Source organism: Uloborus diversus, chromosome 2 (assembly GCF_026930045.1).
Source record: "Uloborus diversus isolate 005 chromosome 2, Udiv.v.3.1, whole genome shotgun sequence".
NCBI lineage: Eukaryota > Metazoa > Arthropoda > Arachnida > Araneae > Uloboridae > Uloborus > Uloborus diversus.
Window position 1 is genome coordinate 173,450,341 of NC_072732.1, and position 22,251 is coordinate 173,472,591.

The window sequence follows — 22,251 nt, forward strand, 5'->3', positions numbered from 1 at the left end:
TGTATGAGGTACGATGCTAATATTTCTTCGTCACAAGAAAAGATTTGTTGAGCGTCCAAAAAGTACAGGAGCAAGGCTCCTGTGAGTTCTCATTTTCAATTTAACCAGTGGGAATTTATCATGTCGCAATTGTGAGGTGCACCCATGACATAAGGGCCTCAAAAATGATAGACTTCATATGAAAAAATGTTTGTCTAAGACAAAAAAAACCCCAAAAGTTATGTTCATCCAACAAGGCGAGACTTATTTTATATATTCCTCTTGAATAAATATCATATTTTCCTAAGTGGAACAATTAAAGGGCATTTTTGTGTATAGTTTGTAAAATTTGGCATTTTGATGTTAAATGTATCATAATAACATAATTTTCATTATATATTATAGAAAGTATTCGCTATGGAGGAAGACAATGAACCACCTGTTGACTCCAGAGGTACCTCCGCTACGATACCTAATTTCTCCAAATATGATCTTGAAGGTAGAGGACATTCTTTTTGCCCATTTCCTTTTGTAATGAAAAAAAAAAAAAAATCAATAGATCATGATTATTGCAAAAATTGCTTTTGAAGTTGTGCAAATTGTGACTGATTATGTATTTTTTAGACACATTTTTGTGCTGTACTTTACCTTTTTTCACTGAGTTGTACAAAAAAAGAAGGGGGGAGGGGATATATCTCTAAATTTTAGTTCTTTGCTCTCTTTTAATTTTCAAGATGAGAAAATACTCCTTGACATTTTTAAGAGGAGTGAAATTTATTTTGAAGGTGATGAAGTGTAAAAATAATAAAGACCAAAATAGTGATCAATTCCATAAAAAAGGGATTTTCTAAAGAAGAAATAGAATATAGGAAGATGGCAAGAGAGAACAGAAACATCATACTTTTTTATTTTAATCATTTTGAATATTTGGTACCTTTCTATTTAAAAAAGCATTCAATTGTGGCATTAAAAAAATCAACCCTTACTATACTAATTTTGGTAGATATTTTTTTGTTTGTTAACTTTAATTAGTTCATCTGAAACTTTGGAGGCATGTTGTTAGTCATCATTATTTATAATTTGTGTGACATGTGTTATGCGTATGTGATGTACTATTTTTGTTCTTGATATATTAATGTGAATTTCTAAATTTTGCAACTCTTTTAGACCACCGAGCATGTACAGTTTATATTGGGTACTATCTTCCTGGATATAGAAAAAAGGGCCATCATAAACATCGTCATCATCACAAACCGGATTATAATGCTGATGCTGAATATAGTCATGACATCAGTAAACCAGGTTGCTTATTTTTTGTCAAATAGCTTTACAGTAGATAAGATTTTCATTAATAATGATTCTGAAAAATAATTTAGATATTTTGTATTTATTTATCTTAGTTAGATTTTGTGTAAGAAAATTTTATTTGTGATGCATGATGTGAGGTTTACATTAATCGTTTTAAATAAAACAGAAATGTAAGCTTTCATTTAAACATTATATTGAAATAAACTAAAATTTTTAAACACACTTACATTTTTTGCTGTAAGCTAGCTAGGCAGAATTGTTTTTATATTAATGTGATGCCTGTTTTTAGTTACTCCTCCTTCTGAACGAGTTCATTTCATATTGGGGGAAGAAGAAGATGGAACTCATGAGCCACATCCATTATTCAGTGAAATGGAAGAGCTATTCCGTGATGGTAAAGAAATTGAGTGGAGAGAGACTGCACGGTTAGTATCTGAATACCAAAGTCAGTATGTAGAAGCTTGTTAAAGCTATTTAATAGGAATTGTTTTCTACATAAATAAAATACAGTGAGCGCCGGATTTTTGAATCGGTAGTTAATTGAATCAGCCACTTTAATGAATCAAATCCTCAAAAGCAGAACAAAATCAAGCCTTAGCATTAAAAAACTGCTGAATATTTGAGTCAAACATGCTGCTTAAATAAATCAAGAGTATGCTAACCATTTTCCAGAAACATTTGGTGCATCAGCAGTCTTTTTTTTTATACCAGTGAAAAGAGGAGGAGGCAAAGTGTTGCACACTTCTGACAGTTTTCTTGGGAAAAGTGTTAAAAAAAAAAAACAAAAAAAAAAAAAAAAAAAACAAACAGTAAGATGGAGAGAGTGGTGTCAATGCGACCTATGCGCTGTAGGCTTTATCACCGACAGCATCAATTCTGGAGCAAGGAGGTGTGAATTCTAATGCCCATATTAGTTTTATGACATTTAATGAAGCGTGCATAAATTAATTACTACCTATTTTTTAACAATCAACAGCAGATAAAGTTTTTGAAGTAGATAAATCAAAATTTGAGTTTTGAGTTGCTTTTTCATACTGTTTTACCTTAAAGTTCTTTAAATTACTCTGTGCAGCAAAAAAACCCCATCAAAATGCTTCTGACATTTCGTTGGCGGATTCTTGTTGTAAAATGACCCTCTGAATCTGAGTATGACCTCCGTTTTCCCCTATACGTACCATTTTTTAAAGACCCTCCAAGTTTTTTTCAATTTTCCTGAGTTTTAGAGCATATTTTTTTTTTGGAGGTTAAAGGAGCTTTATATTAACTGCTAACGTAGTTCTGGCGGACAAGAGAGGTTCAAATTTCAAAATCATGGACACCTATAGCAAAAGGAGGGACTTGGGGGGGGGGGGGTATCCCCCCCCCCAAATATTAGAAAAATCACGAAAAACGATCTTTTTGTTCTGCTTTTTTAAAAAAGATGTTTGAAAGAAAAATTTCACTGCAGAATGAGAGCATAAGACTTGCTTCTACGACTCACATGTCGAAAAAATTTTTTTGATGTAAAAAAAAAACTATCTTGTGAAAGTCGCACGTTGCATACGAGTTGAATTGTAGGTTTTCATTCAAATAGACATTTTTCTGGCTGATTCTTACGTAAAATGACCCCTTGTTTCCAAGTATGACCACCTTCCAAATACACCACCCCCATCATGCCCCCCTTTTCAAACCTCCCCTCCTCTGATTCAAAGCCATTTTTTTTAATTTGAAGAGGAAAAAGAGCATTACTATAACCGTAAACATTATTCTGAATGACTAGAGATGTGCAAAGCTCAAAATCTTGTGCATATGTAGTAAAAAGGAAAACCATGGCATGCAGTCCCCTCCCCCCCCCCCCCCCAAACACACTGTGCAGCAAAAAAACTCTCAAACGCTTCTGAGGCTATACCGACTGATTCCTCTGCAAACTGACCCCCTGAATGATCTCCATTTTCCTCCTACGCATACCAATTTTTGTAAAAAAGCACCCCCTCCCCTTTTTTTTAATTTGAGGGGGGGAGGGCCCAAGTTTTCTTTTTTGCTAAATATGCACAAGATTAGAAAAGTATAAAAGCCTCTTCTCTAAAATTTTACCATGTAGTAGCCAAAACATTCCATCCTCTTCAGAAAAAACGCGCTGATGTGTGCATCACATGACTACCTTTTACTCCAATTTAATGTCATTTCCCCATTATTGACAATTTTAATGTAATTCAATAGTTTACTCTCCAAATATCACCAACAGTGACCAAATTGAAACCAAAAAGAAAAAGAATTGCCAAATCTGTTGCCAAGACATTTAGTGCACAAAATATTTAGTGTTTTTCGAATAATTATTTTTTTCATTGAAAAAGATTATTAATTACCATCAGAGGTAGATATGCATAGATCTATAGATTCATAAATATAGAGGTCTTATAGGTCGATGGACAGTAAGAGATAGACAGGCCAATGATTCAAGGAACTTTAATGGCGGGAGGGGGGTCAATTGCCCCCCCCCCCTTTCACAATTTAAAAAAAATAATGCTTTTACATAAAAATGGAAATGCTTTTTGTTATTTTCCGAAAACAATTGCACTGAGAGCACGCCCTGCCTCCCCCCCCCCTCCTCTGGGAAAATTCCAAACGGTGGTGCTGGAGATGGATGTAGAAAATATTTTATTCAAATTGATATAGATATAGATTTATTAATACCACCGCCAAATTCATTTAAACAGCCTCCGAAGGTGGCATTAAAATGATGAATGACAAGTAAGCGAAACAGCCGTGGTAGGTGGCTACTTGCATAGAAAAGTGAATAGCTAGTGTACACATAATTTAAAAGAAGCTGGTTTGCATTTGTGTCATATGTTAAATGAGGAAACATTGAAGCAAATGAGGAAGCAAAGGATGAATTTTAAAAATCAGTTTTTAAGTATGAAATATTAAAATAATGCATTTTATTTTTGCTTGAAAATAAAATTTTGCTTCTAATTTCACTGATTGTTCTTGAAATTTAATGCATTATTTTAATTTTTAAATCATTAATTTAAATTTTCTAATTTAAAATAATTTGATATAAAATGCTCAACATATACTTTTTCTTAAATATAAATTTGTAAAAAATATGACTTTATATATATATATATCTATATACAGTAGAACCTCTCAATAAGGGACACTAATGGGACCAGACATTATGACCCTTAAATAGAGGTGTCCCTTCTTCGAAGGTATTTTAGTTTATGTATGCAGTGTGTTTATTCAGTATAAATTTTGTTATGGTTATGAACTAAAGCTATTAACACTTAAAACTAAATACTTTTCATTTTTCATACACAACTAAATAAAATTAACTTATTGATTTTTTTAAAAAACTTATTAACTAAAAAACTTATGAACTAAATTATTTCATTAATTATGATTAAGTCAAAAATTTGTTAAGTCCAAAGTTTTGCAGCATAAAGCAATTATTTGGAAGTAATTCATTGCATGAATTTTCTTCATGTCATGTAATTTACCATGCAAGACGTTGGGAATTACAATTAGTGTTAACATTTCAATTTTTATATAAAAAGCTAGTCAGTTTCTGTGCCTTCTCCTTTGCCCCTGAGCCTACTTGAATAAATATCCCAGTGGGCAAATCATGCAATACAATATATACTTCTTTCTTTTACAATATATACATGTTTCTTTAACATATGTTAAACTCTCCTCAATTAATTTTTAGAGGAAAATTGAAGCTTGTATTTCAGTAAATTCGCTCTTTCTTATGCACTTATATATAATTTTTTAAAATTATTTTTTCTCTGTGACTGTCCCTTAAATAGAGTGTCCCTTTATTAGAGGCAAATACATGGAGGTCCCTATTCAAAGGGACTGGGACCAGAAAAAATGTCCCTTATTCGGAGGTGTCCCTTAAGGGAGGTTCTGCTGTATATATATATATACGTTTAATATTAAATACTCTGTTTATGTATTAATCAGTAAGGGAATTGTTCATTCTTCTATCATATCTTCTATTCATTCTATTTTCAAACATTGCTTGCTATTTCCAGGTGGATTAAATTTGAAGAAGACGTTGAAGAGGGTGGAAATCGTTGGTCCAAGCCTCATGTCGCAACAGTTTCCCTGCATTCTCTGTTTGAATTGAGAAGTTGCATTTTAAATGGAACTATCATACTCGATATGGATGCTCACAACTTAGAGGAAATTATAGGTAAGTTTTTTCCAACAAAGATTTTTGTAGTGAAATAATGTTGTCTGTCCTAGTAACCACAGCTTGTTTTATTTGTATTTCTTTCTTCAGATGTCTCTAAACACTTCATTATTTTAAAGATCTGTGTTTAAAATTTAAAGATATTTGTCATAGAACCATTTTATAAAATCAAAAAACTTTACTTGCGTAAAAGGTGATCAGAAGTATAGATATATGGAAGGAAATAGAGGAAACATTTTCAACTAATTAATAAAAAAAACCTTAATCTTATGTTTAATTTTCATACAATCTAGTTGAAATATCTGATTTATGAAGAAGTAATTGCATTTCTTAACAAGTAATATTATTTTATTAGTGAATAAAGTATAAGGAAGGTCTTGGCAGTTAATAAATTCACTCAAACTTCTCACTCACAAATACCCAATAGTACTTCTGCTGTCCTAATGATCTTTACAAATAAGATTGAAGAATACAATTCAAATGTTTGTATTTTCATATTTACTTTCTGTTAGTTAGATTGAAAGTCAAAAAAAAAATAAAATAAAATAAATAAATAAATAAATAAAAATAAATAAATAAATGAAATGAAGAAATTTTTTTTTTTTTAATCCCAAAATGCTAGATATAATATTGGACAATATGGTTTCAAGTTCCCAAATTGCTTCCGATCTTGAAGAAGAAATTAAAACAGTTCTATTAAGGCCACATCGACATCAGCATGAATTGAGAAATGAATGGACTGACAAAAGTAATCGTTTGTCATTGATAAGATCCCTGACCGAAGTTGGACGTGTTTCTTCCAAACTGACTTCTACTAGTAAGTAAAATTTTATACTAATATATATATATATATATTAAATTAGTTGATAAAAGATTAATCTTCATAATAAACATCTCTTACAATAATTATTTTTATAAAATACATTTTTTTTCATTCTAACAATGGGGTCAGATTCATGTTGAGGATCTAAATTTCCAGTTTCGTAATCGGAACACAGCGATTTAGGCAAAAATAATTATTAATATTAATTATTTGAAGAGATTTAGCTTGTATAAGATGCATGGGTAAAAATGAGAATTCTCTTTTAGTGTTAATATATGGTGAAATATGTTCAAAATAAAAGCACTTAACATGAAAAATGGGTCAATATACATAGTGATATAGCGCTCTGAACGCTATACTGTGCAATTTATTTCAATCCTTTTAACACAAAAATATTTTTATTTTCATGTTAAATGTTTTTCACCTAGTTAAAAAAAAAAGTGTTAGCATAATTATCTTATTATTGCTTTCACTTATATTCTTTGGATGGATTTTTTTTTCTTTTATTTGTTTTCTGCATATGCATGTATGTTTACCAAATTTACTCAGTAATGTGTTCATCAAAAATCAAAGGAAAAAAGTGTTGAATTTGATAACATCCACCCAGGATGCTCCTTGTTCAATGAATGATTATTTTAAGGTCTTCTGTTTTTGTTATGCTTTTAGTGGCAGAGTGCTAAATATATTTGGATATCCATGTATGCAGTTTAAAGTTCAGTATGCATGGGTGTCTACCACCCAAAGATTATCAATTTTTGTACTGTTCACAAATGTCTCTTAAAATTGTGAGCTATTATGAAACATATTCTGGATATTATACAGAGAAGCGAAAACTATACTGTTAAAATCTGCATGTTTATCGGTATGACTGCCTCTGCTCCTATCTCTTTCAAACTTTTATGTGTCCAAGACTGATACTGGCACCTTTGGTTCAAGACATCAGGGTGGCAACAGATCAGGGAGATCAGGGAAAAGTCGGGGAACTTTATTAATCAGGGAAAAGTCGGGAAAATATCAGGGAATTTCGAAAAAACAGCAAAAGAATCAGGGAAAATTGATTTCATGAAGAAAAAAAAATTTTTTGCTTTACAAAATTAAGTACTCTAATTCCCTATGCATTTTCCGCCAATTATCTGTTCAAAAAAAAGGAAAATTAATGAGGTGCGATTATACACTGCCACATATTTGTGCATCTTTTTTCCTCAATATTAAAGTATTGAATCTTACTTATTAACCACAGGATGAACTTTCTAAGATTGCTTCTGTGTCTGTTAGGTTGTTTATTTTACCTAGCTTGAAATTTCCTTTCACGCTTTCAATGCTACTTAAAATAAACAACCATTCAGGCAAAGAGGAAGCATTCATTAATGCCTTAGCTCTTTTGCCTTGATTCCATTGTCTCGAAGTAATTAGAGTACTGTAATCACGATTTCAAGAAGAAATCTTTGGTTTTTGAATTAATACTGATAAAAACTTAAAAGTTATTACTTCTACGCATTTTTAATTTAATTGCTAAAATTGAACTTTCAATCAAAAAAAAAAGACTTTGCTTTTTGCTGTTATACTATTTGTTGTCGCCGCAGATTATAAAGATTTTCTTTTCTTCAGACTTAAAAAATGATCCTTTTATTTTATAACCAAGTTGTATTCTTCTTTTATATATTTTGAAATTAACTATTTGCTTTCTTTTTTCTGTATTTTTTTTCTTGCATTTCAAAGTTGTTTCTTACAAAAGCAATCTAAACTTTTTTTTTTGTTACATGCTGAAATCATTTGAAATAGAGTTAACTTGTGTACTTAAGTAAATATCTTTATTTTTTTATTGTCAAAATGCTGTATTCCTTCATTAAAACTTATGTTATTAGAGAAACGCTCCCTATGAATGGATGTCAAAGGGTTTCATCTGTTTTACATAAATATGTCAGTTAGTTATATAAGAATAACTACATTACTTCTATTCTTTCACTATTACTTGTTATTCTTGCAACAATTATTATATTGTTTGAAAACTTAGTTCAAAATAATTTCAATTACTTTTTAGTTATATCATAAAACACATATGTTTTTAAGAGTGATTTTAATAGTTTCTTAAAATTCTTATGCTAAGTGATTTCTGGAAGTTAAGTTTTTTTTTTTTTAATTCTCAATAATTTTTCCATGCAGAAAATTTTTAAACACTGTTTTGTAAGGGTTCTTTTTCCAAAAAAATTGAATTCATATGTTTTTTTTTAACCATTTTATTAAAAAAGTAGCATTTTTTAAAATATATCTTTAGCAGGGGTCTGGCCAGAGGATATTTGGGTCTGTTAACGGACCCTTCACAAAAATCTGATCAACCAAAACGGACCTTTCACAAAATCCCGATCAAACAAAACGGACCTTTCACAAAATCCCGATCAAACAAAATGGACCCTTCACAAAATTCTGATAAACAAGATCGGATCTGTCACAAATTGTTTATTGAAAGAGCAAATCTGAAAGTAAAATAACGCATATTTCTGTGTATAAACCGATAATTTTTGGAACCTTTTTTTAAGTCAAAATGGAGGAATCAGCTTATACAAAATCGGCTAATTTTGAAAAAAAAAAAAAAAAAATCGGCACTCTTGCGATGCTCTTGCAAGCGATAAATAATTGCTACTGCCAAATAAATATAATGGTTGTTTGTTTTATCACAGCTAATTAGCGGCGGTGTTGTAAACTTTTCTGAAAAGGCATTGGTAAGCACTTTTCTCCGCTCATGATTTAATAAACAATAATAATATATATCTGCGAAATGAACTTAGAACTGCAAAGGAATAGTAAGGATGAGGAAAAAATATGATCGCTTCAGATAGGGTTACCAACTTCAAATTATCACCGCTTAGCGTCTGGTCTGGCGTTGAACCTTTATAATAACTTGATTAGAAAATATTCTCATCATTTTGCCAGCTGGTTAATATTTGCGTTTTTACGGTGCAGTGCGATGTTTAATTGTTATTTTGGGAGAAAATTATATGGGTTTTGATTTTTCGTTGCTAACACACAAGGATGATTAACTTTAAATAAACTCTTTTAATTACCGTTTTTTTTTCTTTAGATGTCTACATTTTGAAAAATGCAATCTTTTAACATCCGATATGAGAATCATATTTTGTTCTTTTTTCAAGCTAACTTCGCTTTATTAGGATTCAAATAAATGAAAAGTTTCTTTATTTCTGTTAGAACTCTCATTTCAAGTTTTTAAAGCAAAATTCCATTTTCTGTTATGAGTCAAAAATTAAAATGCTGAATAGATGGTTTATTTTATTTTATTTTTTGGGTCAACTGTGTCCACAGATATTAATGGTATGTTTATCATAGGACTCTAAAATGCAATTTTAAAATAATTTTATCAAAAACATTTCTTTTACAAGCCGTTTTTATACTTTTGATGCCTTCACTTTGAGAATTGCGATCTCTTTGCATCCGCTATGGGAATCCGATTTTACGAAATTTTGATGATTATTACACTTTGTTAAGAGGTAAACAATTGGAATATCTTTTTATTTTTGTTAAAATCACGGAATTTATAAGTTTTAAACGAAATTCTGTGCGTTTTAAGAGTGTCTTGGGTCAACAAGTTGAATGCTGAACCCTATTCTGAATTTTATTTTATTTATTTATATTTTTGTTACAATTATTTTAAGTACTGTACAGAAATATATCTAGTATAATTTAACATAATGTAGAATGGTAGATAAATATTGATACTTGAAAGAGCGATGCCCCCCCCCCCCCCCCCCCCCCCCCCGCCAAATATCAGAAAAAAAATCCAGAATGATTTTCTCGACGTAGAAGAGGAAAACGTTCAACTTTAAGTTTAATTGATGCCGTTTGTGCCGTCTCTAAATTCTAAAATTTTGTTTTGACAATTTTTTTTTTTTTTTGATTATTCACAAAATTTCATTTTTCACAAAATTATTTGATTTTTCACAAAAAACGGACCCTGTGAAAAATCCTGGACAGACCCCTGTCTTTAGTTCAACAACTTTACTCAACTTAAAAACGTTTGAAATACTGCATTTTATACAAACATGCAATGTATTTCAAGTAGAGCAAAGAAAGGAAATCATTATCATTGGTAATGTAAATCAGGGAAATTTGGTGAACTTAATCAGGGAAAAGTCAGGGAACTTTTTTTCACAGTTCCTGTCGCCACCCTGAGACATTCAGGAGCCATTACGTCGAACCTCATCCATGCATAACTGGACACACCAAAGACTTTAATAAAAATTACAACATTAATATTGTCATAAATCACTCGGTAAGCGAGCGCCCGTCTGGCGAAACGGCTAGAGCGCTGGACTAGGAATCGGAAGATTGAGAGTTTGGGCCTCAGGTGTGACTTTCTCGTTCATTCCTCTTTTACTTTCTTCCTTTCTCTAAGTTTGTAGAAATATGTAAATAGCCTTAATTTGTATTGTTCTAGAATGTTCTTATGTTTCTGTATAAAAACCTTCACTTGAGCTGAGCGTTGGCAGTTGCGACCTTGTAGCTGTTAGCTCGCTTGTTTAAAATAAACCAGCTTTCATCTCTAGAATGTAGTGTGTACTCAATCTACGTGACATTTGGTCGAAGCGCTAGGTACCATCAATCCAGTCTGGAAATAGATTATATTCGACGAAGCCGTAGACTTCTGAAACTCCCTCCTGAATTTGGACTTGATGTAAAAGCTGTGAGGAAGGGATCACAAGAGATGCCGCAAGAAGCAGCAGATGCAAAGCCCCAAACCTTGTTGGTTGCTCCAGCTGTAATCAAAGAGTCAAGGAAGTCAACCATCTTTAAAGGGGATACAGGACAAAATCTGACTAAGTGGTTAAAAGAGTATCTTCGAGTGTCGAAGTTGGGGATGATACTCTGTCTCTTGCTAACGTCTATTTCTTTCTTGATGAGACTGCCAAAGCATGGTATGAAAACAACAAAGATCTTTTGAGCTCATGGGAAGTCTTTGAAAGAGAACTTTAAAAAAACTTTCCGTGATACAAATCTGTATGTACAACGAACCAAGGACCGTTCAAAATGTAGAGCTCAGAGAACTGGTGAGTCAACCCAATCGTATATTCAAGACGTGTTGGGACTATTCAACCAAATAGATCCGGACATGTCAGACGATGAGTCTTTTACTTAATGAAAGGGATAGATACCAACATTACTAATGAAGGAAATTAAGTCTACAACTGATTTCATCAAATGGTGCCCAAGGACGTAGCCAAGGGGTGGGTCCATGGGGTCCGGACCCCCCCCCCCTTCCCGAAAGACCCCTCTCTGTTGCATCTCGCATCAACAAAATTTTTCTGAAAGATAATGATTTTATAAAACGCAGCATTCTCTCCCCTTAAATATTCCCAGTAATCGGCAATTTTCTCAGCGCTTGAGTCAATTCAGAACTCGAGAACCTCGTGCAACAACTGCAGGTTCCCAATTTTCGTCTGCTTTTTGCTGTGTCACCTACTCCGTCCGAAACGGGGAAATGTCCCTTTCGACTTTCAAACCAGCTGGGTCCTGTGACCTTGAAATTCAGCCCCTCTCCTTGGTCCATCAAATTGCCATTGGCAAAGTAAAAACAAGCATTTATTGCCACTTCCGCCGTATCCCACAGTCTCATTGGCGTGGTTTTCTTTATTTCTTGCTCTTTTCTTTTTGGATTTTCGTAGATTTCGTAGACGCATGTTGTACGAAAGACAGCCAGAGTGAGGTGCGTTCCTGGTGAATCAGTAATTGAATTCCGATTCTTTTCTGTTTTAACGCGCAGTTTTTATCTACGTCATACTTATAGGAAACATATCTTGAACAAAAAATTGTATGCAAAAGAAAATTAAGTTTACCCAAACTAGGTAAGTCATAGTGCTCCCTTTTAAAGTTTTCTTGATAATACGAGCAATTTTACGTGTTAATGTGTTTTTCCATTCAAAAACTGATTTTAGATTCTAAGCCAGCAGCGAAAAAAGAAATTCTACACATTTCGTGTGTTTGAGGATGAAAAAAATAATTATTGATTTTTTTTTTTTCATTTTAACTCTCGGTCGGTCGGTCGGTCGTTAAATTTTTGGGGGGCGTACAGAGCAACTCTTTTACCCCGAGTCTATGATGAGCAAAACGTGAGGGATGCAAGACGGAGAGCCTTCAATGCGTCCCCGCAGAGCGGGGCGAAAAAGGGGGGGGGGGGGTACGAGATGAAAGCACATGCTGAGAACTTGCACCAAAAAATACCAGATTATAATAGTACAACACATTTTTTTTTTTTTTTTTTTTTTTTTTTTTTTTGTGAGTTGTGCTGGGGCACCGCTCAAATTTCAATTTTGTATCATTTTTATCTTTTTTTTTTTTTCCACATGACAACAAAGAGAGAAGAGGGCCCGTGGGCCGGTGCAAGCCTAAGAGAGGGCAAGCTGCGGATTAGGAAGAGGGTGGCTGGAGGTGCTGAGCGAGTCATAGTTAATGAGCCGAGAGTGGGCAGGATAGGGATATTTACCAGTTTTGTTTATGTAGGCGGTTTGATCATTGATTAGTTTGTTCTCGTGAATGTAAAGGGAATTGTAGAAAATATTAGAATGGTTGATAATGAATTTGGATATGGAAATAATGTTAATTCTATTGTGAAGGTCGAGGCCTCTATCGTATCTCTCAAGCATAGTCCTGATAGTTTTGTTTTGCACCACTTGGATAGTTTGGATATTTGTTCTTGCAGCCTGCCCCCAAATAGCCACTCCGTAGAGGAGGGTGGGGAGAATGACGGTTCTAAACAGAAGCCGTTTGTTGTGTAGCGATAGCTTACTCTTGTAACCTAGGAGTGGTCTCAGCATGTGCAATTTATTTTTAGCTCCGCTGACAACCTTCTTTATATGGGTTTTGAAGAACATACCCTGGTCGAAGGTGATCCCTAGATATTTGACTTCATGGGAGAAAGGAATATTTCGCCCATTGACAGCGAAAAGTTTGGGGTTTTTTTTCTTGGCGCTTTTTTTAAAATGTATGGCTTTAGTTTTTGAAACATTTATTTCGAGGCGCCACTTCTTATACCAATCGGTAAGGGAATTCAGATACTCTTGTGTGTTCTTGTGGAGGGAGCGGGGGTTGAAATGTTTGGCAATAATCGCGGTGTCATCAGCAAAAAGAGCAAGGAGCACATTTTCATTTTTTGGTATGTCATGGGTAAAAATGTTGAAGAGGAGGGGCGAGAGCTTGCTGCCCTGGTGGGACCCCGAAGAAAATGAGCCTTTTACTGGAAAGGTAGGAATTTAGCTTTATTTGAAAGCTACGGCCCGCAAGGAAATTTTGGATGATTTTAGTAAGATAGTTATATTTTTGGCATGGTTCATTTCAGATTCATTTTATATTTTGATAAAAATTTTATTTGAACTTTTAGATTACTTTTAACATCTCTCTCTCTTTTCTGAGTAACAAATTACGTAGATTTTTTACTGATGTCCCCCCCCCCCCCCCAATATTTAAGCATGATCATGGAACATATTAAATGCCCAAAAAAAAAATCGTGTTTGAAGGTAAAATAAATAAAATAAATGAATAAATAAAACTTGATGTAACAAACTTTTTACGGTATAAAAATTTTATAGAAAAATTAAATTGAAAATTACTTGAATATTTTACTGTGATTAGTTTATGAAATTACAAGTTCGGCCATATTAACGCATGTAATAAGTAATTTATTAGAAATTATTACTTTTAAATCTTACTGAATTGTGATTCTATGATCCCAAAATAAAAACAGATTTTAATTGGCGAAAAAAAAAATCTTATTCGATGTTGTTCCATAAAACATATTTGTATTTGCATCATTGGAACACATTTTCTGATTGTTAATCACTGGCTTTGTACTAAGGAGTTACTTAATTAGCATCTATGCATCCATCTTTAGTAAATTGTGGAGGTAGCATTAAACGTAACAAAAAACAGGCATGTGCATTTTACTATAAATTACTAGGTGAAAATTACCGCTATTTACTGCGTTACAAGCAAAGAAACAAAAAAGGTGAATACGAGGTAAATGTTTTTGAGCTTTTCTTTTATATATTGCCTTTTTTTTTTTTAAACACTTATTTTCTTCAAGCTAAAGATATTTACTATTTCTTGCAATAGAGTGTTTTGCTAACATCGTATTGAAGAAAAAAAATCATTACCTGCATCGTAAAAGATGATATGTATTGTTGTTAAAATTAACAACATGTTGTTAAAATAAAATTACACAGATACTTTATTTAATTCATTAGGTATACATTCCATTAATCGTCATGTAAAAGATCCCTTAGGCGTTTGACTGTGAATACTCTTGACAAAATTAAATTCCTTTTGCAGTTTCGCATCGAAGAGAGCTCAGGTGTCTCCATCTGGTGGAAACTGGGCATCAAATTTTCCTGTGACATTCACATCCGCGCCTTAATTGTGGCATATGAATGACTGGATGCCATATCGTTGGTTCGCACTTGTTCCGCAAAAGGCTAAAGCCTCTAACACAGCCCCGTTAGAAAGAAAAAAATAATGATAAAATACGCCTTTTCCGATATTTAAAATTTTTTCGAACTGCTTTCACCCTTTGAGGAATAGCGACTTCACTTGAGAACACCATTTATTTCTTGCTCCTCTTTTTTTTTCAGCTAACTGAAATCACTGTGTCAGTTGGCTGAAGAAAGAAAATATATATATATAAAAAATGGTTGCAACAAAAGAAGCCTCCGTCCCTCAAAGAGTTAATAGTTTGTTCAAGCTTTTAATTGATGATTAGGAATGATAATTAGAAAACGGATAAGATTGGAAATATGGAAATATCATTCAACTTCGTGTTATCAAAAGAATATTATAAATGTAAATAAATAAAAACTAATTCAAGCTTTTTAAATGAAACCTTGTTAATATTTTCGTTGAGAGAGTTGTGGGATTTTGCCTGAAATGTTGTTGAAATCGGACAGAGTTACGTTATGTAACATTCGCATAGTTATACATTCGACTCTATAGATATAGATTTATTTATCCTCATATAAATAATGCCGATGATCGAGTAACCCGCTTGTTTCAACAATGAATTCACACCACGGCATGATATCTAATTCGATAATATGTTTTGGTAATGTTTAACATGCAAGGAAAGGCTTTATTGTGACAAGGCTGAACTCGATCCGGTAACTTGAACAGTTTTACTGGTAAGACTGAGTCATATCAGAGGAATGAAGAAACGAAAACAATGAACGCTATCTACTGGAGTTTAGGGTTAATCCACTGGTGTTAGAGTTAAAATTTCAACTATCAAAATATCACCAAACAGGCAATTGCTTCGTTCAAATGAAGAAGAGTTGAAGCAATTTTCACACGTCATGCCTTGACGTGTGATTTTCTAGTTTTCAAATAAAATAGCATAAGTACAAATGTACATATTTTATTGAAATATATTACAAAGCTTTAATATTTTATTAAATTATCGCATGCACTTTCCAAGTAATTTCTAGAACAGTTTTCGCTCTCCGTTTTTCTTTTATTGTGCCCTTTTTATAAATAGAAAATATATCCCTTATTTTCAGGAGGATAGAGGTTCACCCATATTTGGAAACTTTGTATGTGATAACTTTCAGTTTAATGTTAATTTACAAACTGACAATAATTAATTTACCACTTAACATAAACTTTTTGTTAACTAATTTTAGCTAATGACTCTATTAATTTGAATTATTTAATTAATTTTAGTTAATTATCATATTTTAATGATCAGTTTTAATTGGATTTATCTTAGTCTTGTGTAATTATCAGCTACTAATTCTGCTGTAGTATGCCTCCTCTTTTGAAGTTCGTGTAACCTTGGACCCCCCCCTTAACAAAGTTCTAGCTACGTGCCTGTGGTGCCAGTACATTGAAGAAATGCAACAGAAGCGTAAAGGAAATCGAAAATTCGCTCGATTGCCTAACGTCGTCCCCAACGCATCGGTCAACGAAGAGCAAGATCTAACATCGCTGATCTGAAGGATCGTTCATGAGGAGATACAAACTAACTGCACCTCAAATTGAAGAGCCACAAGCTGGCGTACAAGCTATTGAAGCCATAGTACGAGAAGAGCTTGAAAAATCGTTAGCTCCTATATCTGGAGCACTTATTGGAAGAAACATCTCGCTGCCTATGCCTAAAACGTATTCGACGTATAATAAACTGAAGCCTATTCAAGAACAATTTGTGAGGAAGACCGACCTGTGGCGTGCTACTGATAACCGTCCGGTTTGCTTCCATTGTGGTTGTCCGGGACATGTTGTCCGTTATTGCCGAGATTGAAAATCCCTTCTTGATGCATCTCGCAGTAGATATGCACGTGACGCTCCCTCGTATCCTACGTATCACCGCACTAACGATGAGATCAGCCGACCAGATGATAGGTTCTCTTCGTCGAGTTCGAGGCAAGGACAATCGCCGACCCCTCGTTACAGATCACCGTCACCATACCAAAGATCCAGTGGATCTCCAGGTCGTCAAAATGAGGAAAACTAAGTAGTGCGACCTTTCTTGAGGGTAAGGCAACAGGTGTCACCAGGGTTGACGCAAAAATTTGCAGTATACAGTCAAGATCCTTTTATACATTTCTGAAGGGACTGCATGAAAAAAGTGTATAAATGAAACAGGGTGTCAATGATTTAAATCAGTGATTTAAATCGTGATTTAAATCAATTGATTTTTTTTTAAAAATCATTGATTTAAATCTTTTTTTTTTTAAATTCAATTCCAAAAAATGTATTTGAAAAATCTCAATTTCATTGTTTTTGAACCTTAGCTAGCATTAGTGCTCTTATTTCCCTCTTTAAAAAAACAATCCTTCTCAACCCCCCCCCCCCCCAGATGGTGGAGGGTGCAGTTCAAATAACATATTTATATGCACAACTAGAGCTATATGTTTTGTCTATTACATGAAATGAATAAAATAAAGGCAGCTGCATTGCAGGTGTTAGGTAGACAGAATTGAAAGGTGGGTGTGAAGACATGATAGGATGTGTGTGGATATCTTTTTAAGTAAAAGAAAAAGCAAAAGCAACCCATATGAATTTGCTATGCTCTGCACTAATAAGCTTAGGATCATTCCTTATCAGTTAATGAAATGGAATACAGTTCCGAAAAAAAAAAAAAGAGAGGTGGAGGGAATCCATTCTACCGTGTGCAGCGCCTAATAGAAGGAAGTAATAGCAGACAGCTTTTGAAGTAGAGACTAGAAAGGATTATTTTCAGCTCGGGGGGGGGGGGGGGGGGGGGCTCCTGACAAACTTTTTTTTGTTCCTTGCTGGAGAAAAGCATTCTGCATTTTTAAAGTATGACTTCCTTTCCCATCCTTCACGTATACGTAAAGTGGACATATCTGTAGCAATTACTTTTTAACATTTGATATCTGTTAAATATAAATACTTGAATTGTTGCAAAAGCAATTATTTCTTAATTAAGTATTAATTTCTAACTATAAAAATGTCAGCTGGAAGGAAAAAGGATCCAATTTGGTTGTACTTTAATGATAAATCTGAAGTAGGTAAAAAAGGAAGCAGAGCAACTTGTAAAAAATGTGGTAAAGAAATGCAAGGACTGGTTGCAAGATTAAAAAATCACTTTATTACTTGTGCAAATGAAGATAAAGAAGTAGATGATCCACAACAACTGCCTTCTGGGGGTTAGTGTTAATGTTTAATTATTACAATATTGCAAAAAATTAAATTGTAAACAAGAATGTTTCGAGAAAGTAGTTTGTTGTCAAATGTAAATTATTGCACCCGTATGGAAAAAAATCAGGAATGTTTTACCGTGTTTTTTAAAAGGCAAGAAATTAAATTGTTATACTGCCACAATAAGGTAAATGGAAGCAACTGCAAATTTTTCATTTTATGAATTTTTGCCATCTATTGTACTTAAGCCTTATTGTATGAGCTTGCTTACTTGGTTTCAGCTGAAAAGAAAGCATAAGAAGAAAAGTTGATTCTCTCTCTTGTAATTATGGAATCCCTCGAAACATATTTCTTCAAATATTTCAAACTCTACATTAAGTTCTGCAGATAATACCCTTTATCTTCTCACAATAGTATAAATATATTTAGGGTTAGAAATGTGCGAATTTCATTCATGTACAAGAAAGTTTTGTTTTTACTTTGGTATTTTTTTACAAATCAAAAAAAAAAAGTCAGAATAAGGTATGTTTAATATTTATTTATTTGCTATAAACTTTTAAAGTTAAATTAAAATCGAAAGAATGGTCAGGTTTTCTCCTGCTTTTTTACCACTCTCAGAATACAGTGAGGTACTTAATAACTTGTAACATTCATTTCATTCAATATTATGATAGGTAATAATCATAGTTTAAGCAAGGACACTCTCACACCCACACAAAAAAGAAAGAAAATTTTTTAAAATCAGTATACGTTCCAAAGGTCTTTTAAACACCAGCTATTGATGTAAACGGAAGAAAGAATTTATTCACAATAATGAGAATACATTAAAAAAAAAAAAAAAGTTTTTATTCCAGACAGCCATTCTAAGTGTCAACGTTACCAAAACGCAAAATTTGAAGTGTCTTTAAACTTTTAAAATATTTTTTATTGAGACAAATTTAACTTAGATCGGAATGTCTGCTAGAAATTTGACTAAACTCATGAATATATTTTTTTTTAGGTACTCAAGAAGTTAGCCTTTTAAGTATTACTAATATAACAACCAATGTAAGTGATAATACAAATGTTGCTGGCCCATCAAATTTGAAACGCAGTACTTCTTCCCTTCCCCTTCTATCTGCGAAAGACAAAAATTTAAAAACTCAAGATTTGTCTTCCTTCGTTGTAAAGACTTCACCCGGTCAGAAGGAAATAATTGACCATCATATTGCAAAGTACTTTTTTGCAACAAACACATCTTTTCGTTGTGTAGAAAATCCACATTTTAAAAACTTGATCGAGATACTCCGCCCAGGATATATTTCACCTAGAAAAACTGATTTAGGGGGTACTTTACTAAATAAAATTTATCAGTCGGAAATGGAAAAGTGCCATGATGATTTAAAGAACAAAACTGTATGAATGTGTTTAGATGGGTGGTCTAACATACATAATCAACCCATTGTTTGCATTTGTGTGACTACTATGGAAGGAAATGTACATCTGGTAGACACACTCAACACTTCTGGACCCCCCCCCCCCATACTGGTAATAACTTAGAGGGTTTTGCAGTTACTGCCATAAAAAATACACAGGACAAATTCAACTGCCGTATTCACAGTTTTGTAAGTGACAACGCTGCTAATATGGTAAGCATGAGGCAAACATTAGCAGCGGAATCAGATGACTCCATAGATGTAGTGTGCTATGGTTGCTTAGCGCATATTTTGAATTTACTAGCAAAGAATTTAAATCTTCCTTGTGCCACGGAACATGTAATGAAAATAATCAAACATTTCCATAATAACCACTTTGCAAGAGCAAAATTTAATGAAAGCAAAGGAGAAAAAGGGGTTGGGCTCCGGGTTGCCAGACGTCCCGGATTTCAAGGGACAGTCCCGTATTTGAAAAATTGTCCCGTGTCCCGGGGAACTTCCATACGGGACGGCTAAAGTCCCGTGTTCTATCTGATAACAATATTTTACGAAAGGAGACATTATTTTAAGGGAAAAAAATAAAGTTCAACAAAAAATGTGAAATAAAGAGCAATAAGAAAATCACGTGGCCGCAAACGCAAAAATTATTTTTGTTTTAATTTGGTTTTTGTTTTGGTGGCAGACCATGAGGAGCCGAATGATTGCTTCCTCTTTGCTCATTGACTAATATTGGAAATATATCGTCAACTGCAATGGAAACAATTTTTATACTTTGATCGGCAACATTTTGTAAGATTTAATGCTTTATTACGAATACGATTGAATATTTCAGATTTATCATGAAGAGACGTTCTACGTTGTAAAGAACCGCTTAAAAATGCACCATATCCAGTAATTACCCTCAATCTCAAAAATATTACTCCCCCCCCCCTTCACTCCTAGAAGTATGTCCCGTATTTACTGTTCTTAAATCTGGCAACCCTGGTTGGGCTACAGTTGCCCTCAGAAGTACGTTGGAACTCTATGTGTGATTCTTTAGAGAGTTACATTAAGAACTGGCCTATTTTGATGCAAATTATCGAAGAAAACAGAGATGCTTTTGATGAAGACATAAAATCCAAGCTCATAAATATGGGAATCAAAAGAAATGCAGAGGAATTATTGCTTCGACTTAAACCTAGTTCAGTTGCATTAGATCGAATGCAGAGTGATAGCTGCAGTATTGCAGATGCAGTAAATATCTGGAAAAGTTTAGAAACAGATCTGAAAGAAAACAAAGTATTTAACTCTAAGAAATCAGATGTATTTAGATCTTTCAAAAAAAGATATGACCTAGCATTAACACCGGCACATTTCTTGGCATATTTGTTAACCCCATCATTCCAGCAAGAAAAACTATCTGTTGAAGAAAAAGACAAGGCAATTGAATTTGTCAAAGATAATTACAATGACACATCTTTAATGGCTATTCTTTTGAATTTTATTGTTCGTGCAGAGCCATTTAATGGACCATTATTTGAAGATGATGTTCTAAAAAATATCAGTGCGTTAGATTGGTGGAAGTCTTTATCAGCTGTAAAAAATGACTGTATTTCTACAAAAGAACTGTTAGTGATTGAACAGCTCATCACTGCAAAGGCTACATCTCTTGGGGTGGGAAGAATGTTTTCCACCTTAGGCTTTGTGCACAGCAAGTTAAGAAACCAGCTGGGGTTGGAGAAAGCTTCCAAACTAGCATTCATGTTCAGATCTTTAAACAGATAAATAATGCATCAAAAAAAATCTATATCAACTGGGAATTTACCAGATCCATCTGCAAAGAGTTGTTGAATATATTTCTTTTTCAATTTCACTTGGGTTGAAAAAATCATTTAATTTCAAAAACTTTTAATTATAAAATTTTCATGTACATTGTGTAATGCTACTTAATTTCTTTACTTTCTCCATTTTTTTTTCTATATGTTTCAATTATGTTTTTGATATTAAAAACCACTTTGCCAATTAAAAGTGAAATGAACAAAATGTATTTGCATTTAATTTAGTTTACATCATAGTGTTTTGGTGAAGCGTTACTTGAAAGGTATTTTTGTATTTAAAAAGAAAAGGAAGGTATGTTGTTCATAAATGTATATCAATTAAAATCAGAAATTTCTAACTTTTATTTTCAAAAAAAATAAAAAAAAATCCGATTTAAATTTAAAAAAATCTGATTTAAATTTTAAAAAATCCGATTTTTTTGATTTTTTTGAAAAAAATCATGATTTTTTTACACCTTGAAATGAAAGAATGTATAATAGGTATATGCTAATATGTATTGGCTCTTCAGTGACCAATTTAAAAAATGTATAAATGATTAAAAAAAATAAAAGAAATGTAAAAACGATGCATCACTGTATAGCCAATTTGATCTCCAAACTTGGCTTAAAACTTTTGGTTCTGTTATCAATGTTAGTAATTTAAGATTCATAATCTCAACGATGAATGAACCTTGAAGATAAGACTTATATCCAACTAACAACTAGTCATAAAAATTAAAATTATTTGCATAAACTTGTGACGAACTTTTATTTCTCCTATATAAACTGATTTTGTATTCTATCTTGTACATATTAAATGAAGTTTTTATTTGTTAAAGATTTTCAATGCATATTTTTTATTGAGAAATTTAACACTTGCCCTTTCTTCTGCGACATTTCTCGTTTTAGATCCCTTACCAGTGTGTGGTTCTGTTGTTCCTCACATTTCATCTTTGGTTGAGGAAAAACATAATTCGTCTGATGGTAATCTGTTTCTGCATGAACATTTCTTGCAAAATAATTTTGAGCATGCAGACATTCTATTTTAAAATAATGCTAATTATCCCTTCATTTTGAATTTCCTTCCTAAAACTTGCA

General features: G+C 32.9%; 1 protein-coding gene across 1 annotated transcript in view; it reads left to right on the forward strand.

Moving 5' to 3' along the window:
• LOC129216664 (sodium bicarbonate cotransporter 3-like) overlaps positions 1 to 22,251 on the forward strand; it is an 86,792-nt gene that overhangs the window by 1,878 nt on the left and 62,663 nt on the right. The window contains exons 2-6 of the mRNA XM_054850881.1: positions 385 to 478; positions 1,147 to 1,281; positions 1,577 to 1,712; positions 5,304 to 5,464; positions 6,087 to 6,281. Of these exons, the coding sequence (XP_054706856.1) occupies positions 397 to 478; positions 1,147 to 1,281; positions 1,577 to 1,712; positions 5,304 to 5,464; positions 6,087 to 6,281 (709 nt within the window). The 5' untranslated portion in view covers positions 385 to 396. The remainder of the gene's footprint in view (positions 1 to 384; positions 479 to 1,146; positions 1,282 to 1,576; positions 1,713 to 5,303; positions 5,465 to 6,086; positions 6,282 to 22,251) is intronic.